The sequence below is a fragment of the Urocitellus parryii genome, chromosome 3 (genome assembly GCF_045843805.1).
Source record: "Urocitellus parryii isolate mUroPar1 chromosome 3, mUroPar1.hap1, whole genome shotgun sequence".
Lineage (NCBI taxonomy): Eukaryota > Metazoa > Chordata > Mammalia > Rodentia > Sciuridae > Urocitellus > Urocitellus parryii.
Window position 1 is genome coordinate 211,946,698 of NC_135533.1, and position 22,108 is coordinate 211,968,805.

A 22,108-nucleotide genomic window follows, 5' to 3' on the forward strand; every position below is an offset into this window, starting at 1 on the left:
CATATGAAGCCCAAAATGGCCAGGTGTCAATCTCAACCTCCAGTGTACTAAGATGTAATTGTGTTTCCTTGGGAAGCATTCCTAACTAAGATCTTCAGACCTGAAGCATTTGTAAATTGCTGGAATTGGAAGCAAAAATAGTTTAAGGAACAATTCCACTTTTACCATCAATTCTTGGTCCAGGGCATTTTGTCTGTGGGAAACAGTACCATGTAAAACTCTGAATTCAAAGCATATAACCTGTTCTGTGAGATGGAATCCCTTCTGTTAGAGTAGTCTCTTCCATTTGGCCCTGTAAGTGAATGTTCAATAAGCCATTCTACCTTTCATTCAGATAAACTATGAGTGACAGTGTATGATAAAACCACTTGATGGCATGAACATGGCAGTGAAAAGAGTTTTTTGATGAGAAAGAAGGCTGTGAGTGCCATGGTTGTGGGTAAAGCATTTGAGTGTGCAGGTGGGTTCTAGCAGAAGTATAACCAGTAGAAAAGCAGAGCCACATCTAGAACTTTATTCTGGTGAGGAAGAATCTTAGTTCCTATGGCAATGAATAATTTTCTGGTATATCCCTTGTTGATGTTGCTCTTTACGCTCCCACCCATGGGTTATGGCAGATCGCATACATGGTGACCAGGTTGGTGACTCACTGTAAAAATTAAAAAAAAAAAAAAAGAATTTGGAGGGAAAGAGCACTTGGATCTCTCTCTACTTGAAGATGTTTCTGAAATCATGTGAGGTAACAGGTCTATTGCTGTAAATTATAAAAAAAAAAGTAACAAATTTAGGCCAGTATTGCTCTCTTAACTGACTTCTAGGTGTGGTCCGCAGACTCTCTAAAACTGGTAATGACCCTCCAGAGAGGGAGACTGATTTAACTGCTCAGGTCATCAGGAGTTTGTGAGATATGTTAGACAAAGGGAAAAGATATTAACAGTGGAGAGAAAACAAGATTTTGTGCATGAGGGTAAAAGGAGAAGGGAAATAATTATCTTATGGACAAGGGTCATCCTAGGGAGAGGGGGACAAGAGGTTCCTGGCACCTGCAGTCACCATTCTTCCTCTTTAACAGCCAGAGACAAAATACCTAGGTTTAAGGTAGCTAATGCCTAAAATTTTTTAAAAAGTGGGGATAAAGAATCATTTTAGGCCAATTTGAGCCCAAGGGGGATAGCAAAAGAACATTATATTATGTAAATGCCAGATTGAGCAAAGATAATGGTAGCTGTAGATTAGTGATTAAATATCCAATCCATAGGTATCATGAGAGAAATACAAGGAAATTAGGTAGATTATATACATTCTAGAATATGTAATTGATTTATTTTTTGAGACAGATTCTCTCTATGCTGCCCAGACTAGTCTAGAACATTTGGGCTCAAGTGATTATTTGTGTCTTAGCCTCTTGAGTAGCTAGTACTGCAGGCACATGCCATCATGCTCTACTATGCATTAAGATATTTTAGTGTAAGTAATATAAAATAAATTTATGGCAGATTAATTTAAAAGAAGTTTCATAATTTGGTCTCATTAAATACCAAGTTTACATAAAGGGCATTATTTGGGTTTTGCTCATGCATAATGTGCCTAGCATGCACAAGGATCTGGGTTTAATGCTAAGTATCACACACACAAGAAAATTGGCCCTCAATAGTCATACCTGGATATCTTCCTAAATTTAAACATTGTTCTTTTATAGCCCTACACATGTACCTTATACAACATGGAGGAAAAATTGGTATTCTTTCACTTTTAACTGTAGGGTTGACTACATTTCTTTTTGTTTTATCTTTTTTTTTTCCTTCCCCAACATGGGATTGAACACAGGACCTTAACACATGCTAGACAACCACTGTACATTCCCCAACACTTGATCTTATTTTTCTTATTTTCTTACAGTAACATTATTTTTTGCCTTAAAACATCCCTACGTATGCTCAATGTATAGCAAATTAAAGTATATTCCTGTCAATTATGTTTGGTTTAACACATGAAACTCCCTGGACCTTAATTAAGAGAGTTCATATGACCCAAAATCAATTAATATATGGTCTTCAAGGATAAAATATTATAAAACCTTTCTCCACTGTTTCTCCTTTTGATCAGTCATCATTGCCTATTCTTAAATCTGGAAATAAATGAGTAAGTAAATGGTACTGATAATCAAGTACAGAAGTCTTAAATGCTGTGATTCCATTCATAAAGCTTCCTATAGTCAACTTTCAATAATACTAAGATTACTGATTCTGTGCAATAATAGTTGGTAAGTGTTTTGTTTTTTTAATACCTTGATTAATATTCCATTCATTTCCTGTTTAACAGCTTCCCAGACGTGGCGTGCTGCCTGGTCAGACCTTGGAAGGCTGTCCTGAGGTACCTCAACACCTTTCTTATCACACACAGTCTCTGGAGATAATACCTCCATTGTAGCCCTCTTTCTCCAGGACCACAGGTATGATATAATATTGATAATGTCTTCCTCCAGAATAACATTCAGTTGTCACATTAATATATAATATCTTTTAGTCCTTTTTTGCTTCTGGTAGGAACATATTCCTCACTTAATAAGTTATAATTATAAATTAAAATAATCAGGGACTTTTTTACTTTAGAGGCTTTAGTAACCTCTTCTAATGCCTCTGTAGTTTCTGGATCATATATGATAATTTAGTTGCCCCTAGGCTCTGATATAAGGAGTTGCCACATATCATTAAGATAAGCAAAGACTGGTTATCTGCTGGGCTCCCTGGAAATAAAAGATCTCAGAGATCCAGAGCTGGTCATTATCTGTACCCCCCCACTGTGCATTATGCTCTAGGTCATCAGTACCCACAACAGTTGTCATTGCTATTGTAGTCTTTCTAGACATCTGGAACCAAATCTAGATCTGATGTTTCACTTAAAGGAGAAAGTGTTTTCCCTCCTTTCAGTCCCTTGATAGACAATACAGTACTGGAAGAAGTTACCTCTTTTCTGTATCTTTGGATGCTTTAAGAACCCCTTAGGATTAATTGAGAGAATAGCACTGGAAGTTCATGGACCATATGAATGGCACTGTTGAATGTCATGCATAATTGAACTTAGAAGAATATTGCTGTTTTTCATCCTTTATCCACTGTCCCTAATAAAGGACAAAGATCCAGGAAACTGGCAAAACTTGAATTCATCTTGGTGCTAGAGTGCTGAGCAACACATTGCTTAAGATGATCTCAGGAAACAAAACAAATCTTTTATCATTTGGGATCTTTTATCTCACAGGTAGAAAGTAAGAATCACATGCCTTTTTATTATTGAGGCCACAATACTAGATGTTCACAACAATAGCCTTTTTGGGATTACAGACATTACTCGTAATAACTAGTTTACTTTTCAAAATAATTTATAGTTGCTAGGATTTTAGAAAATAATTTGATTGGAACTTTCATGTTCCTGGTGGGTCCTGTTCATGTTCCTGGTGGGTTTGTCTAATTGACAAACACAGTGGTCTCCACAAACAATTCCTTTTAAATTAGACTAAAATGAATTATCTCCTGCGTTTGTTTATCTTGTCCAGACCTGTTTTTATAAATTGTTGATCTTAACTCTGCCGCATAAGAGCAAGTACCTGGAGAATACACATTCTTGATCTGCCTAAGGGCTTTTAGTTTTGTTTTCATTTTTAAATTTTTTTTGTATGTGGGGGTGGTGGTGTGCTTGGGATTGAACCCAGGGGTGCTCAATCACTAAGCCATAACCCTAACCCTTTTTTTTTTTTATTTTTTATTTTGAGGTAGGATCTTGCTAAGTTGCTTAGGGCCTCACTAAATTGCTGAGGCTGGCTTTGAATTTGCTGTCCTTCTGCCTCAGCATCCTGAACTGCTGGGATTACAGGTGAGTACTACTGTACCTGGTTAGTTTTGTTTTTTCAGATGAAAGTTTATATTTAAATAGATTCCATATCGAATAAACCAATACCATGACTTCTGTGAGACTCTGTTGCTAATCAGGACCCAGAGAATATACAACCTTGGTCTGACCTCTTGCCTTTAATGTGATAGGGGCAAGATAAAAATGTATAAAAATAGGTTTGGGCAAGATTTGTGATTATCTAGTCCAGACTACGAGGTGCAGACCACTAGGTGTTTCCCTTCTTGCCCTCCTGATTGTAAACTGTGGATAATCAAAACACCAGTGAGACCACATTATGTATTCCACGTAGACCTTCTGATAAGGGGCCTTCTCAGTAGGGCCTCACTGCCTGGTATATACATAAGAGTCAATTAAACTCTTATTTGGTATTGCTCCTTTGTTACTGCAAGGGGAAATCAGACATGTTTTGTCCTTATTTTTAAAATTTATTTATTTTTCTAGTTTTAGTTTTGTTATGATTCACAATTAAAAACATGTATTTTTCATATAGAACATTTTATGTCTTTTTGTGTTGTGAACAGGCTGTTTAATGTATGTAACTGCACATACTTTGTGTGTGTGCGTATAGTTAGTGCATGTAAAAATCTATTCTTAGCAACTTTCCAGTATCTAGTATATTGCTATTCATTGTAGTCACTGTGATATAAAATAAGTCTCTTGAACTTAACCCTCTTATTTAATAAATTCTGTATCCTTTCCTAGTATCTCCAAACTCCTTCCCTCCAAGTCTCTGATAACACCATTTTACTGTTTCTGAGTTCAGTTTTTTTTAATCCCATTTATAATGAGGTCATTTGATATTTTTCTTTCTGCTTCTGGCTCATTTCACTTGCCATGCTGCCCTCTAGGTTTATCCATGTTGTCACCAAGGAAAGATTTCCTTTTTTAAAGCTGAATAATATTCTACAGTGAGTATATATATTACATTTTCTTTTATCTATTCATTATTTTTTGGACACTTGAATTGTTGAAATAGCTATTGTCAGTAGTGTTGCATGAATGGGAATGCAAGATGTCTGAGGTTGTTCTGATTTCATATTCTTTGGAAATATACCCAGTAGAGGGATTGCTGTATTAAATGGAAGTTTTATTTTCATTTTGGTACCAATGATTGAGCCACATCCCCAGTCTTTTTTTTTTTTTAATATTTATTTTTTAGTTATAGGTAGACACAAACAATATATTTATTTTATTTTTATGTGGTGCTGAGGATTGAACCCCAGTGTCTCACGCATGCTAGGCAAGTACTCTATCTCTGAACCACAACCCCGGCCACCCCAGCCTTTTTTTTAGACAGGATCTCACTAAGTTGCTAAGGGTCTCGCTAAGTTGCTGAGGCTGACTTGTTCTTGAAATCCTCCTGTGAGTTGCTGGGATTATAGGTTAGTGCCACCATACCTAGCTTTATTTTTGATTTGTTGAGAAGCTTTTGTACTGTTTTTCAAAATGGCCATACTAACACATTTTGAAATTGAACTCCTTATCCTATATATAGCCTGCAGATCAATTGACGTTAAATGTATAGATTTGCTTCTGGGTACTGTGTTTCGTTTCATTATCCTGTGGGTATAATTTTATTTCACTGTTTGCAATTTTGTTTCCTATAGCTTTGTGGTAGATTTTTCAAATTAATTTAGTGTGGCTCTGGCTTCATCCCCCTGCCCCCCCGCAACCCCTCCCCCCTCCCCCCAAATTTCTTAGGTTGTTTTGGGCATTTGAGATTTATCCCAGGGATAAATTTTACTTCCTCTTTGTGAATGATTCCATGTGCTGTGTTTTAGTATTTTGGTGAAAAATTTTATACCTGCATTAATCATAAATATTTGTCTAATTTTATTTTTTCATGTTGTCCTTATCTGACTTTGATAACAGTAATGCTGTCCTCATAAAATGAATTTGGAGTTATTTGCTCTTCAGTATTTTAAAGGGTGCGAAAAGGATTCCTATTAGTTATTTAGACATTTTGTATGTAGAGTGCACTGTAAGACACTGAATCTGGGCTGTTCCTTGCTGGTAAATTAATTATTATTATCATCATCATTGTCACAGTGTTAATAATGACAATGGTAATAATAATAATTATTTTTATTTTGGTTGTGCTGGGGATGGAGCCCCGGCCCTGGCATACTAGGCAAATGTTCTATTTCTTTTTTTTAATTTATTTTTAATTTTTTGGTGTAGATGGACACAACACAGTACATTGTATTTTTATGTGGTGCTGAGGATCGAACCCAGGTCCTACCCGTGCTAGGCGAGTGCTCTACCGGTGAACCACAACCCCAGCCCCTAAATGTTCTATTTCTAGCTATACTGTGGCCCCTGGATGTTAGATTTTTGATTAGTGATTCAGTCTCATTGCTTAACCACTTGTATTTTATTTCTTCTTCATTTAATCTTTTTCTTTCTTTTTTGTTACTGGGGATTGAACCCAGGGGGGCTCAACTACTGAGCCCTATCCCCAGCCCTATTTTGTATTTTATTTAAAGATAGGGTCTCACTGAGTTGCTTAGGGCCTTGATAAGTTGCTGAGGCTGGCTTTGAACTCAACATTCTCCTATCTCAATCTCCCTAGTTACTAGGATTATAGGCGTGCACCACCACATCCGGCCCTCTTCATTTAATCTTTTTTTTTAAAAATTTTTTGTAGTTGTAGATTAACAACATGCCTTTATTTTGTTTTGTTTTTATTTTTATGTGGTGCAAAGAATTGAACCCAGTGCTTCACACATGCTAGGCAAGTGCTGGGGGACTGAGCTATAGCCCCAGCCCCTCAATTTTGGTAGGTTTTATTATCTAGAAATTTGTTCATTGCTGTTAGATTGCCAAATTTGTTCTGTGATTGTTTTGTATCATTGGATTCAGTTGTAAAGGCATCTTTTTCATTTCTGAGGGCTAATGTATGCTAGAAAAGTTCTTTGTTAGCCCAGTATTGTTTCTACCTCATTGTTTCTCTCTCCTGTTGAAGTACTGTATATCAGAATTTGCTGTTTTGTTACATTTCCATAAATACCATAAGGTTTTTTTTTTTTTTTTTACTTTCTCCTTTGACCCTACATTTTTCTAATGCCCTGTCTTGGAGATCATGGGTTCTTTATTCTGTCCCATTAGTCTGTTGTTGATGTTCTTTATTGCATTTTTTATTTTTATTTATTTTTTTAATATGAAAGAGAAGGTTATATGAAGGAATAAGAAAAATAGAAGCAGAACTTTTGAAAAAACAGACCTATTGGTAATACTATAAGGTTCTTTCATAAGACCCACCAAATTATCAGGAGTTTGGCAAACTTCAATTTGGTGCTGTCCTTGCAGATTTTATTTATCTATCTATCTATCTATCTATCTATCTATCTATCTATCTATTTATTTGATGTAGATGAACACAACACAATGTCTTTTTATTTTTTTATGTGGTGCTGAGGATCGAACCCGGGTCCCGCCCATGCTACTGCTGAGCCACAATCCTAGCCCCAGATATTTTCTTTACTCTGCTTTGAGCACCAAGCAGAGGTCAGAACATAGTGTTTGAGACTCTGCTGAGGCTAAGCAATAGTTGAAATGTATTCTGTTCAGGGATGGACTTTGGAAGTTATTAGATCATGAAGGCTCTGATTTCATCAGTAGATTAATCCATTTGATGGATTAATAGTTTGAACGGACCACTAAGAAGTGGAAACTAGGCAGGTTGGGCATTGTTGAAGGAAGTTGGTTACTAGCATTGTGTCCTTGAGGACTATACTCTGATCTGCCCTCCCACTTACTCCACTTCTTCCTGGCTGCCATAAGCTCAGTAGTTTTCCTTTGCATTCCCATGTTCTGCCATGATGTTCTACTCAAAGTAATGGAGCTACCTGTCTGTACTGAAACCTCTAAAACCTTGAGCCAAAGTAAACCTTTCTTCCTCTAAGTTGTTTATGTCAGGTATTCTGGTCACAGCAATGAAAGGCTAACAAACACATCAGGGACCAGTTTCCAGAATCCTTTATATGGTTGTAATTTAGAATATAATGATAACCACAGAGGATTAGACTTTAGGGGCACAGTTAACCACTTCAAAGTCCTGGTTAACCATTTCCTCACTACTTGATATTAGAACAGTCATTTGTGTTTTCTGAATCTAGGTGGTTTCATCGTTAGTGATTATGATAATCTCCTGGGAGAGATTGTTAGAAATAATTGAATAATAGAGTAATAATAGCTATATATAATTTAGCATATATGCATGTACATAAAAGCTGCTTGTGGGCTGGGATTGTGCCTCAGTGATAGAGCACTAGCCTAGCACGTGTGAGGCCCTGGGTTCGATCCTCAGCACCACATAAAAATAAATATTTTCTTAAAAAAAAGCTTGTGTAACTTATTGAAAATGGGGTTACTCAGTAAATGGAAGTTGTTGTTACTAATCTTGTTATATGGTATACAATTTTTAGATAGATTGAGATCTGTCATTAGGAGAGAGAATGTATAATGTTTGATAACTACTAAGTATTATTTGTTGATTAATGATATCAACAGGAATCCAATAACCCTGTTTAAAGAGGAGTAAGTATTGCCACTATTCACTTAGATTCATAAGTTACCTTGACGTGTCCTTGGAATCCCTGAAGAGAGTGATCACGAATATTTCAGGATCAGACTAACATGGATGTTACCAATTTGTCCCATGGTAAGTCCTGTTGCTGTTTTTCAGAGAATCTGCTTTAAGTACCCCCTGCCCAATACAAAGCCAGAGGTCTGGGACAGAACAGTCATGTTGCTAGTTTTTCACTGAGGTCCTAAAGAGGGCAAGAGAAGGCTGTTTTATGTCAGCCTCCTGGAAGGTGTGTTGAGGGAAGAGATATTACATAATCTTGTTTATGACTAAAGTTGCTATGGGGAAATGAAGAGTCACATTTCTGAGGGCTCAAGTTAAGAAACTTGTGAAGTGAGACCAGGATTCTTTTCTTGAAGAGCGCATGGCTTACTGTCCTTTTTTCTGAGTGTAAGTGATACAGAATTGCTGTGGCATTGTATGTTCCCAGAGATTGTGTTTGTGAATTTTCCTGAGTGTGTTCAATTGTATGGGAATTTTGAATTAGGATGGAATGATGTCATCATGTAAATGTGGGCTTCTGGTCAGATCTGGATTATCTTATTTTTCAGGAGGTCTACTACCTGTGGACCCAGTGTATAGTCATGAAGATGAGACAGAGGAAGAAAGTCCAGTGGCTGATTGCCTGAGAAATGATCAGGTATCATGAATGTTTTTCATTCTATAAACTGACATGGCTGCTTCCACCAACTAGATGTATGTTTACTTACACTTACTGGTTTGCAGTATAACATTAGGATTCATTTTGACATAATTGTACAAGCATGGAACATAATTTCCTGTGATTCAGTCCCCAGTATTTTCCCTTCTATTCTTCTCCTTTCCCTTGTTCTTTTTACTTTCTTCTACTTAACTTATCTTTCTGCTCACATGATTTCTTAAGGAAAATAAAGCCTCATACAAGGACTGAGTCCCTGGTTGAATTTTTCCAGGGAATGAAGCTTTTCACATAGGTGAAAGATTACCTTGAAAATCATTGCAATATTCTAGTAATTAATAAGTAATCTTGATTCCCGTGGTTCCAAATGCATGTTTCTCAATTTGCTGTCTTCTGGAAGATAAAAATGTCTTTTTCTTGAATACTTTTATTCATTTATCATTTTATCAAATGTGTGCTGTGTGCTCAGGAATAAAAGAGGAAAAAATATAAATGGCTTTGCCTTGTGGTGAGATAAGTTCATGTTTGAGAAGTGCCATTACAGCCATATGAGTGGAGTGACTGTGGATACAGAGAATAGTTCTTAGGGCCATTGAATGGACTAAGGGTAGGCAGTGAAGGAATTCACCTCTCTGCATAGGCATTGGTTCCACCATCCTTATTCTCCTGTGGAAATTGGTGAAGATATTACTTGGCTTAGGACATAATGTGTGTGATTATTTAGGATTCAGTGAGCATTGAGGATGTGGCTGTGGAATTCACCCAGGAGGAGTTGACTTTAGAGGACCCAACTCAGAGAAAAACACATAATGATGTGACAGTGAAGAACTGTAAGAACTTGGCCACAGTAGGTAAGACTGCCATCATTCCTTATAACCTCATACGGAATAGGTATATGCAAAGTATTTACTGTGCTGTAGGATCCATAATGTCAACTCTGTGAATGGGAACTAGCAAACACAATCTTCCTTAATACTTTTTTTTTTTTCCCCTTTTTTTCACTTTGCATTGTTGGGGATTGAATTTAGGGCCTTGGGCCTGCTAGGCAAGCAGCCTACCACTGAGCTACATCCCCAGCCCCCCAATACATTCTAATCTATTGTGGCAGGTTTTTTTTCCCCTGTGTGTGATGCTATATGTTAAATCCAGGGTCTTTTTTTTTTTTTTTTTTTGAGAGAGAGAGAGAGAGAGAGACTGAGTTTTAATATTTATTTTTTAGTTTTCAGCAGACACAACATCTTTGTTTGTATGTGGTGCTGAGGATCGAACCCGGGCCGCACGCATGCCAGGCGAGCGTGCTACCTCTTTTTTTTTTTTTTAATATTTATTTTTTTAGTTCTTGGCGGACACAACATCTTTGTTGGTATGTGGTGCTGAGGATCGAACCCGGGCCGCACGCATGCCAGGCGAGCGCGCTACCGCTGAGCCACATCTCCAGCCCCGCGTGCTACCTCTTGAGTCACATCCCCAGCCCCAAATTCAGGGTCTTACATGTGCTGTTGACATGCTTAATCACTGCACTGTATCCCCAACCTACTATGGTAGTTCTTAAAATGTTGTCCAGGTCCAGGTTCAGTAACATCTTTACCGTTGTTGAAATGTAGTCTTGATTTCCACCTTTGACATATTCAGAGTGTAGTTGTCCATTGTGTCTGTCAATTCCTCCTCTTAAATCTCATGCACTATAATAATTATGAGTCACTAGTTTTACTTTATTGTAAGACTTTGGGGGTCTGAGGTTACCAAACTTTGGGATAAGGCTTTGAAATAATTTCACTGCTTTCATGAGAATTATAGACCTGAATCATAGGAAGATTTATCATCTCTTTTGTGAATGCATCTTTTCCCATGTGCAGGATGTCAGACGCTTATCAAACCCAGCCCTGCATCTTCCTTGGAAGAAGAGGAAGAGTTGATGACCATGCACACAGGAGTTCTCCAAGGTGAGTGTTTGTGGAGAACAGCCCTGATCAGTGACAGATTCACTATATTTGGAAACAATAGCAAGGGAACTCAGAAGTTATCTTTAACTCCAGAATGTTTTACTTTGTGTCCCAGTGTTCTTTGAGCTCGTGAAACAACATATTATTGTTACTCAGGTTCATCATTTTGATGTATGTATTTTTTAATTTTTATTTATTTATTTATTTATTTATTTTGAATTTTTTAATATTTATTTTTTTTTAGTTCTCGGCGGACACAACATCTTTGTTGGTATGTGGTGCTGAGGATCGAACCCGTGTCGCACGCATGCCAGGCGAGCGCGCTACCGCTTGAGCCACATCCCCAGCCCCCTGTATTTTTTTAAATATTTATTTTTTAGTGTAGTTGGACACAATACCTTTATTTCACTTATTTATTTTTACGTGGTGCTGAGCATCGGACCCAGGGTCTTGCACATGGGAGGCAAGCGCCTACCGCTGAGCCGCAACCTCAGCCCAGGAAGAAAAATGTGAACATCAAATATCAAAATACATACCTCAAAATGATGACCCTAAAGAATAATAATATATGGGCTTCGGCCAATAGCCTAGGGGCAGAATAGCACTTATCTAGCATATGTGAGGGTTCAATCCTTGGCACCACATAAAAATAAACAAACAAAATAAAAAGGCATGCTGTCTATACAAAAAAATTTTTAAAATGTTGTTTCAGGAGCTCACAGAACATCAGGACAGAAAGTATAGAAGATCTGAACATCAAGTACTCCCAGTTCATTTTTATTTTTGTTTTTACTTTGAGACTGTCCTAAGATGTTGAGGGTCTCACTGAATTGAACTTGTGATCTTCCTGCCTCAGCCTCCCTAGTGACTGAGCTCAGGCATGCCCCACCCTGCCTGCCAAGACTCATTTTATTTTTGGTACAAGAGATTTAACCCAGTGCACTTAACACTGCACCACATCCCCAGTTTTTATTTTGAGAAGGGTCTCACTGAGTTGTTTAGGGCCTTGCTAAGTTGCTGAGGCTGGCTTGAACTTGGTATCCTCTTGCCTCAGTCTCTTGAGCCACTGGGATTATAGGCATGCCTCATCCCAGAGACTTATTTTTAACTCCTTTAATCTCCTATTTCTTTCTTTTTCTTCTAATATATACATATATTTTTAGATATAGATAGACATAATATCTTTATTTATTTTTATGTGGTGCTGAGGATCAAACCCAGTACCTCACATGTATGAGGCAAGCGCTCTACCACTGAGCCACAACCCCAGCCTTGCTATTTCTTTCTTTAAACCTAAATTATTATTATTATTATTATTGGTTTGATTTCAGAATTGGATATGCAACTAAAAACCAAAGATTCAGCACTTCAGCAGAATTTTTTGACTGAACATACCTCCAGTGATATACAACTAGTAAGTTTAATAAAAGTGTATTTACTGTTTTGCAAGTTCAGATAAGATTGGGTACTCCATTATTGGATGTCAGGATATGGAAAGATACTTGAGAGAAACAGATTTCACACTAGAGAACACAGTGCCTTAGAACACTAACTCTGGTAATGATGAAATTGGGATATCCAAATTTGCTGTCAAACTTATTGTTTACATCCCCAAAATGACATAATAGACTGACCAGGAAGACACATTTCCTTGTAGGTAGACCTATCTGCAGAGTTTTTCAGAGGGAAAAAGATCTATGTGAAGACTAAGGTTTTAGTTGAATTTCCTTCAGAAAGACACACTAATATTGGTGAGGGATTAACCTGAAATTTTTTCAGTATTTTTTTATAATCATGAATATTAAGTTTCCTTGTGCCTATTAGATACTTTCATTTTTTCCAGTGTTCTAACAGATAGTAAGGAAAATAAAAGTGTCTTTTTTCAAAGAATTTCTATAGCTTGATTTGTTGAGTCTTTGTAGTATGCTTCAGGAGTATGTTACAATGAAGAAATAAAATGAGAAAACTCCTAGTCTGTTTGTGGAGAGAGAAGTTTTATGTGTAAGAGGTACAAAAACCATATGATTGGAGTAGATCCACAGTGAATAAGTGTGAATAGAGAGGTTTCTCAGGACCTCTGAACCTGGAATAGAATATGGGAGACCTAACCATCGTATGTGAATATTGGTGTCACTTTCTCATTCACCATTGAATATTGGGTGGAGATGTTACTTGCCTCAAACCTCATGTGTGTGGTGCTTTAGGAGTCGGTGACCTTTGAAGATGTGGCTGTGGACTTTACCCAGGAGGAGTGGACTTCACTGGACCCAACTCAGAGAAACCTTTATAAAGATGTGATGCTGGAGAACTTCCAGAACTTGTCTACAGTAGGTAAGACTGCCATCATTTTTTGTAGCCTCTCAGAAATAGAAATATATTTTGTAATATATTTTGTAATTTGTAATAACTGCATTCCAGGATTAGTGGTATCAGCTAGAATACAGTGGTATGATGGAAAGTAATAGAGACCCAGTCCCTTAATCTACTGTGATTATTCTCAACCAGATATCTTTAGGATCAATAGCATCACTATCATTGTATTAGAGAAATATACCTTCTAGGGATGGGGTTGTGGCTCAATGGTACAGTGCTTTGCCTGGCACTTGTGAGGCACTGGGTTTGATCCTCAGCACCACATAAAAATAAATAAAGTTATTTATCCATCTACAACTAAAAACAAAATATTTTTTAAAAAGTCCCTTTTGAGATTTTGTCTTTGTCACTCATGTTTTAACAATTCTTCAACATGAAATCTGAACTTAATAATGTAGAGTGGAATTTTATTACTTTTATTATTTAAAGAAATTTTTAGTTTTACATGGACATAATACCTTTATTTAATTTATTTATATGCAATGCTGATAATTGAACCCAGTGCCTCACACATACTAGGCAAGTGTTCTACCACTAAGCCACATCCCCAGCCCCTGGAATTAAAAAAAAAAAAAAAAAGCAATCTGAACTTAGGAACCACTGTTGCAATGTTTTTCTTTGAGAATGAGGACCTTTCTGCGCTTCCATTATATCCTTGTGAAAGAAATGTCTTGGTGGGTTTTTTGATGTTAGTTAAACAGCACAATATTTATTTAGGAGTATTACACTTTTTCAGTGGTTTCTATATGAGTGAAGACCAAATGAGGATTTTAGGGATCAGACAAAACTGATCTCTTCAGGACTCCCAAAGCATGAGTGTTTTATTTTGAGCTGTTTAGAAATAATTGAAATCCTTTTCATAAAAATGTAGTTTACTGGCCAGGCATGGTGGCACAAGCCTGTTATCCTAGCAGCTTAGGAGTCTTGAGACAGGAGGATTGAGAGTTCAAAGCCAGCCTCAGCAATAGCGAAATGCTAACCAACTCAGTGAGACCCTGTCTCTAAATAAAATATAGAAAATAGAACTGGGGATGTGGCTTAGTGGTTGAGTGCTCCTGAGTTAATCCCTGGTACCAAAAAAGAAAAAAAAAAAGTTATCATGGGAAGGTTTATCACACATGAGTGTCATCCATTAATGTATCATTCCCTGTGTGTAGGACGTCAGCTGTTGAAACCCAGCCTGATTTCTTGGTTGGAGGAAGAAGTGCAGTTGACAATAGTAGAACGAGGCATTCTTCAAGGTAAGTATTTATAAAAAATATTTTGTGTCATTTATAAGCTTTGAAGTATGAAGAAACTTATTAAAAAATGAAGTATGAGGAAACTTCTTCAAAAATACCTTCAGGGGCTGGGGCTGTAGCTCAGTGGTAGAGCGCTTGCCTAGCATGTGTGAGGCACTCGGTTCGATCCTCAGCACCACATAAAAATAAACAAATAAAGGCATTCTGTCCATCTACAACTATAAAAAAAAAAAAAAGATTTTAAAAAAATACCTTCAATTTGAAAACTGAGGTTCTTGGACTTGTAAGTTCTGGGATATCTTCAACTTCCCATGCTCCCTTAGTCCCTTACTTTGTCCAGCCTTTTTTCCCTTTCCTTTGTACCGGGGATTGAGACCAAGGTGACTTTACCACTGAGCTACATATCCCTCTTTTTTATTTTGAGACAGAGTCTCACTAAGTTGCTAAGAGCCCCTCTAAGTTGCTAAGAGCCCCTCTAAGTTGCTGAGGGAGGCCTCTAACTTAGAATTATCCTTCCTCAGCTTCTGGAGTTCCTGGGATTGCAGGTATGTGCCACCACATCTAGGGAGTGTATGGCGTTTTTGGGTGCACATGTTTCCTGCTTTCCTTCTCTGATATTTAATTCTGTTCATTACATCTATTTTTTTATCTTTATTTTTGTCTATTTATTTATTTATTAGTTGTAGTTGGGCACAATACCTTTATTTTAGTTATTTATCTTCATGTGGTAGCTGAGGATCAAACCCAGGGCCTCGCACATGCTAGGCAAGTGCTCTACCGCTGAGCCACAAATCCAGCCCCTTAATTTTTTTAGATTTAATTTTTATAGGACAAATTGTTAATAAATTTCTATATATTGGTCCTATATCCTTATGATTGCCAAATTTTAGACAGGTCATCTACTCAAACCTATCTTTGCGTTATTTTTTAACATGTTTAATATGAATACAATTGAGATTTATTATTTTCTTTCAAAACCTTGTATCTTTTTCTTTTTTACTGCAGAATGGGAGATGCACCTTCAAACCAAAGGGACAGCACTTCAGCAGGATGTGTTTTGGTCAGATACATCAAATGGGATACAGCTGGTAAGATTCAAAGAGATATTTCTTAATTTCCAAGTTCAGGGCAGATTGGGAATTCCATGATGGAAGTCAGCACAAATGAGAGATAATTTGAACTAGGTAGTCTTTACCAATTGCAGTTTCTCTGGAGAGATGCCCTAAACTTAGTGTAATACTTGGTTCTTCAGAGTTCCTGCAAGTACACATTCTTGTCAAAGATTGAAAAATCTTTTAATCTTCATTCATCTTTTTATGAATAGGCAAGAAGCCACAATGGAGAAGAACACTGTGACTCTAAGCAAGTTGGAAAAGTTTTTAGTGAGCACTCATTCCTTCAGACATATGCAAGTACTCCTAATAAAGAGAACACTTCAGAGTGTAATACCTATGGAAAAAACTTCCTTCCATTGCTCAACAACACCTCTACTGAAGAAAGATGTTCTATGTTGAACCAGTATGTAAAACCTTTTACCTTGACTCCAGATGTTTACCAGAAAAAATTTACTGATGATAAATCCTTTGAATGCAGTGACTGTGGGAAAACCTTTGTTAATGAGACACATCTTCAGGCACATAGCAGAATTCACAATGGAGAAAATATCTACGAATTGGAACAGTGTGGGAAAACTTCTACTAATTCCACAAGCCCCGATGGGTGTGTTGAAATGCCCACTGTAAAAAAATACTATGAATGTAAGAAATGTGAAAAATTCTTTACACATCCTCTTTACCTTAATATTCATATGCAAAACCACACTGTGGAGAAACCTTACGACTGTAAGGAATGTGGGAAAGCCTTCACCAAGCGCTCAAGCTTAATTGTACATTTACGAGAACACACTCGTGAAAAGTCCTATGAGTGCAAGGAATGTGGGAAAGCCTTCCTTCAACCCTCACGCCTTGCTGAACATATGAGAAGTCACACAGGAGAGAAACCCTTTCAGTGTGAACAATGTGGAAATGCCTTTGCCTCTTCATCTTATCTTACTACACATTTGAGAACTCACACTGGAGAAAAGCCCTTTGAGTGTGACATATGTGGGAAAGCATTTACACGTTCCTCTTACCTGGTGGGTCACATACGAACTCACACTGGGGAGAAACCTTATGAATGTAAAGTATGTGGGAAAGCCTTCAGTGGGCGTTCATGGCTTACTATACACTTACGAAACCATACCGGGGAGAAGCCCTATGGATGTACAGAGTGTCAGAAAGCCTTCACCAGCTTTGCTCAACTTACTGAACATACAAAAACTCACACTGGCGAGAAACCCTTTCAGTGTAAGGTATGTGCAAGAACCTTTAGAAATTCCTCCTGCCTTAAGACCCACTTTCGAATTCACACTGGAATAAAACCCTACAAATGTAATTACTGTGGGAAAGACTTCACTGCACGCTCAGGCCTCACTAAGCATGTACTTACACACAATGGGGAGAAGCCATATGATTGCAAGGAATGTGGGAAAGCCTTCAGTACATCTTCAGCCCTTGTTGAACATATAAGAATTCATACAGGAGAGAAGCCCTTTGAATGTTACCACTGTGGTAAAGCCTTGGCTCATTCCTCATCTCTTGTTGGACATTTGAGAACTCACACTGGAGAGAAGCCCTTTGAGTGTAACATGTGTGAGAAAGCATTTTCAACTTCATCCCACCTTCGCATTCACATGCGAACTCACACTGGAGAGAAACCTTATGAATGTAAGGAATGTGGGAAAACCTTCCCTGAACGCTCATGCCTTACTAAGCACTTAAGAACACATACTGGGGAGAGACCCTATGAATGTAAGGAATGTGGGAAGGCGTTCACTAGCTTTTCTCAACTTAATGTGCACATAAAAACTCACAGTAGTGAGAAGCCCTTTCAGTGTAAGGTATGCACAAAATCATTTAGAAATTCTTCATCCCTTGAGACCCACTTTCGAATTCACACTGGAATAAAACCCTATAAATGCAATTATTGTGGAAAGGACTTTACTGCACGCTCAGGCCTTACTATACATCTACGAAATCACACTGGGGAGAAATCATATGCATGCCAGGAATGTGGGAAAGCCTTCACTACTTCCTCAGGCCTTATTGCACACATAAGGAGTCATAAGGGGGAGAAACCCTTTGAATGTGACCATTGTGGGAAAGCCTTTGCTTCTTCCTCGTATCTTAATGTACATTTGAAAATTCATACTGGAGAAAAGCTCTTTCAGTGTACAGTGTGTGGAAAAACATTTACATGTTCTTCTTACCTTCCGGTCCACATGCGAACTCACACTGGTGAGAAGCCCTTTCAATGTATAATATGTGGAAAGTCATTTCTGTGGTCCTCTTATCTTCGGGTTCACATGCGAATCCACACTGGAGAGAAACCCTATGTATGTAAGTACTGTGGAAAAGCTTTTACCGAGCATTCAGGCCTTAATAAACATTTGCGAAAACACACTGGAGAGAAACCATATGAATATAAGGAATGTGAGGATCCCTTCATTAGTTCTTCTGACATTAATGAACAGGAAAACTCTTTGAATGTAAGGAATTCAGAAAATCTTTTTGGAAGTTCTCTTGATTCTTAGTAATTGCAGTTGAATTCATAGTTGAGAAAACATGGATATGAGCAGTGTATAAAAGTGTTGTTGTTCATTTCAAAGACAAACTTATTCTGAGGATATACCATGAATTTAAGAACATGGGCGAGTCGTCATAATCTCAGTCCAGTATGTAAGAACTCATGTAAGCTATGTAGAATAAGAAACATGCAAACCCTGTAATATTTCTTTGAGTCTTACTAAATATGCAAGATATCGCAATAAAATGTTCTGATTTAAGAGTGAAAACAGCATTCTGAGAGGTTCAGTGTTGACTTGTGTCTCACAGTGGGAAAAAGCTTCATGAAAGTCAGAAATGTTGGAAAGTTTATTTGTATTATTTAACCTTGAGTGAAATGATGTTTTAAATGGAACAGAAACCATGTGTATGTAATATGGGATAAGCTTCACTGTGTTCTAAAATCTTGTATGGTTATAAACATGGCTTTCTGAGTGGTTCTATAGATAAATTTTGAATATTCCAAGCATTTCAATATTTGTTTATTTTTATGACTTCAATTATAAATTTCTAATTTCCACTATAGTTTTCTGCTTTAAAGTATCTTTAATATGAATGAAACTATTGTCTATATTTAAGATCTACCACCTGATGTGCCATATGCTTAAAAATTGTGAGACGATGAATATACAGATTTAATAGATCCATCACCACATGGTTTTTCATTATGTTATAGAAACACTTTCTATTGTTTTAAATTTCAAGTATACTCTACATGAGTATTAACTTAAATCACCATGTTTTATATTAAGCTTTCAAGTACTTACAAATGAAAGTTTTTACCTTTGACCATTCTCTCTCCTTTTGTCATAAAACCAGTATCTGATAATTGGTACTCCATTCTCTGTTTTAAGTTCAACTTTAGATTCCACTTGTGAGATTGTGCAGTATTTGTCTTACAATAACTTCTTTCACCTTGCATAATGTCATCAAGGTCAAACTGGGTTATGATATATGATGGAATTCCTACTTTATGGCAAATTATTTAAGACCATGTTTTATCCATTCATCTTTCAGGAGATATGACATTATTTCCCTACTTCACTCCCACGAGCATTGCTGCAGTGAACAGGAGTGCAGCTTTTGAGTTAGTGATTTTATTTCCTTAAGCCCAGAGGTGGATTTGTTGTATTATATGGTAGTTGAATTTTTGGGAGGAGGGCACTTGACCACCGAGCCACATCCCCAGCCCTATTTTTTATTTTACTTAGAGACAGGGTCTCACTAAGCGAGTTGCTTAGTGCCTCGCTTTTGCCAAGGTTGGCTTTGAACTCACAAGTCCTCCTGCTTCAGCCTCTTGAGCTGCTGGGATTACAGGCATGTGCCTGGCCTGGTAGTTGTATTTTAATTTTATGAGAAACCACCTTACCTTATATGACTATACCAATTTCAGTTCCCAGCAACAGTGTAGAAATGTTCTTTTTCCTCTATCATCTAAGCTATTGTATCTTTTGATGTTTTTCTGAACTGTCCTTAAGTGATTTGTATTTCCCTAATGTTCACTGATTTGGAGTGTCTTTTCATATACCCACAAGACAGTTGTCTTGTCTCTGGGAAAATATTCATTGAGTTTTTTGTTAAGTTTAAAATTGGGATATTTTGTTTTTTGCTACAAAATTACTTAAGTATTCAAGATATCAACCCATTATCTCATTTGTAAACATGATTTACAAATATTTTCTCCCATTGAATATGTTGCCTTTTTATTTATGGGTGTTTTTGCTTTGGTTTGTGATATCTCTTGTAGTTCTAGTTGTTTGTTTTTGATGCCTCTGCTTTTTCTTGTTAACCCCAAATTTCACTGCCAAGGTAAATATCAGGATGCTTTTCTTCTACATTTTCTTCTAGAGGTTTTATGGTTTCACATCCTTACTTCTATTTTTTTAATGGTCAAGTTCTTTTTTTTTTTTTTTTTTTTTGCTTATGTATATATAAACAGTTTTCTCAATACTATTTATTTGAAAGAGTATCTTTTTCAAATTTGGTAATTTTATTGAAAATTAGTTGACGATATGTGTGTTTTCTGAGCTTTCTCATTTGTTCCACTGGTCTGTGTGTCAGCTTTTATGCCAGTACCATACTGTTTCTTTTATTGCACCTTTGTAATAATGATTTAAAGTTTGGAATTTCTGTTCTTGTTCAAGAATCTTGCTTTTCTGACTTTGTTTTCTCAGCTTATAGTTGCTGATGAATTTAGAAATTTTTTTTTCATAATCCTGTGAACAATGCCATTGGAAGTTTGAAGGGATGAAATTAAAATCTCCCAATTCATAAGCAAGAATATTTTCCCTTTCGTTTGGGACTGTTTAATTTTTTTCATAATGTCATAGTTTTTTGTGTTTAAATCTTTTCCTGTTTAAATTTGTTCTGAAATATGTTTTCATTTTTTATACTCTTGTAAATAGGATTTGAAATTTTTTCATATTGTTATTTTTAGAGTGTAGATATAATAATGATTTTCCTAGATTAACATTTGAATCCTGCAACTTGTGGATTTATTTATTCTGTTTTTTTTTTTTTTTCATGAAGTATTGTCCTTTTCCACAAACAATTTTTAGTACTTTTCTGATTTGGATGTCTTCCATTTTTCTTGGCTAATTGTTCTGGCTAGACTTTTCCCATTATTAAGTAGAAGTGGGAAGAGTGGGCATCTTGTCTGTTCTTGATCTTTTAAAAAAAAAATCTGTGAGCTTCTTCCCATTGTGTGTAATGATATTTGGTTAGGACTTCAATTATAAATTTCTAATTTCCACTATAGTTTTCTGCTTTAAAGTATCTTTAATATGAATGTGGCTTTGTCCATAGCCATTATGTATAAGTACATTTCTTTTATGTCTAACTTATTGAGAATTGTTATCATGAAATGATGTTTTATGTTATAACGTGATGTTTTTCCAATGATATAATTTGTCCTTCATTTTGCTAATGTAATGTATCGCATTTATTGATTTACATGTGTTAAACCATTTTTGCATCCCAAGGATAAATCACTCTATCATGGTGTGTATGTTCCTTTTAATGTTTAATTTTAGTGTGAATGAATGACTGAATTTACCCATCAAAATACCTAGATTGTCTTATTGAATAATATACTTTTTCAAAAGACATCTTTGGGCTATCTATGAGAGAGTCCATCTTTTCTTTAATATATTTTTTTTAGTTGTTTGTGGACCTTCATTTTATTTATTTGTATGTGGTGTTGAGAATTGAACTCAGTGTCTCAGCTTCACACATGCTAAGCAAGCGCTTCCTTTGTCTTTTAAAAGGACATAAGTTGACTGAAAATGAGGGGATGGAAAAATATCTCTTAGAAATTGAAACCAAGGGCTGGGGATGTAGCTCAGTGGTAGAGCCTTTGCCTAGCATGTGTGAGGCACTGGGTTCAGTCTTCAGCACCGAATAAAAATAAATAAATAAAATAAAGGTATTGTGTCCATTTTCACCTTAAAATAAAAAAGAAGTGGAAATTAAGCAAGAGTATGTATAGATGTACTTACAGGGGATAAACCGATAATGATCACTTCATCAAAAAGATATAACATTTCTAAGTATATGTGAACCCAACAGTATAGCATTCAAATAAGAAAGGCAAATATTAACAGGTGTAGAAAGAAATAGCAATACATGGGCTGGGGTTATGGCTCAGTGGCTGAGTGCTTGTAGCACATGTGAGGCACTGGGTTTGATCTTCAGCACCACATAAAAATAAATAAAGGTAATAAAGGTATTGTGTC

The 22,108-nt window shown here is 36.6% G+C and overlaps 1 protein-coding gene across 7 annotated transcripts in view; it reads left to right on the plus strand.

The window, feature by feature from the left end:
• The window catches only part of LOC113190495 (uncharacterized), a 28,456-nt gene extending 8,169 nt beyond the window's left edge, over positions 1 to 20,287 (plus strand). For 5 of the 7 annotated variants that reach the window (XM_077796393.1, XM_077796389.1, XM_077796390.1 and 2 more), the window contains 12 exons: positions 2,323 to 2,452; positions 3,774 to 3,870; positions 4,758 to 4,817; positions 8,474 to 8,572; positions 9,049 to 9,137; positions 9,880 to 10,006; positions 11,012 to 11,098; positions 12,430 to 12,512; positions 13,303 to 13,429; positions 14,629 to 14,712; positions 15,718 to 15,800; positions 16,037 to 20,287. In XM_077796393.1, coding sequence (XP_077652519.1) covers positions 8,548 to 8,572; positions 9,049 to 9,137; positions 9,880 to 10,006; positions 11,012 to 11,098; positions 12,430 to 12,512; positions 13,303 to 13,429; positions 14,629 to 14,712; positions 15,718 to 15,800; positions 16,037 to 18,343 — 3,012 coding nt within the window. In that variant the 5' untranslated portion in view covers positions 2,323 to 2,452; positions 3,774 to 3,870; positions 4,758 to 4,817; positions 8,474 to 8,547 and the 3' untranslated portion in view covers positions 18,344 to 20,287. Of the gene's footprint in view, positions 1 to 2,322; positions 2,453 to 3,769; positions 3,871 to 4,757; positions 4,818 to 8,421; positions 8,573 to 9,048; positions 9,138 to 9,879; positions 10,007 to 11,011; positions 11,099 to 12,429; positions 12,513 to 13,302; positions 13,430 to 14,628; positions 14,713 to 15,717; positions 15,801 to 16,036 lie in introns of all 7 variants that reach the window. The other 2 variants (XM_077796392.1, XM_077796395.1) reach the window with 2 other exon arrangements.
• Positions 20,288 to 22,108: the final 1,821 nt, after the last annotated feature.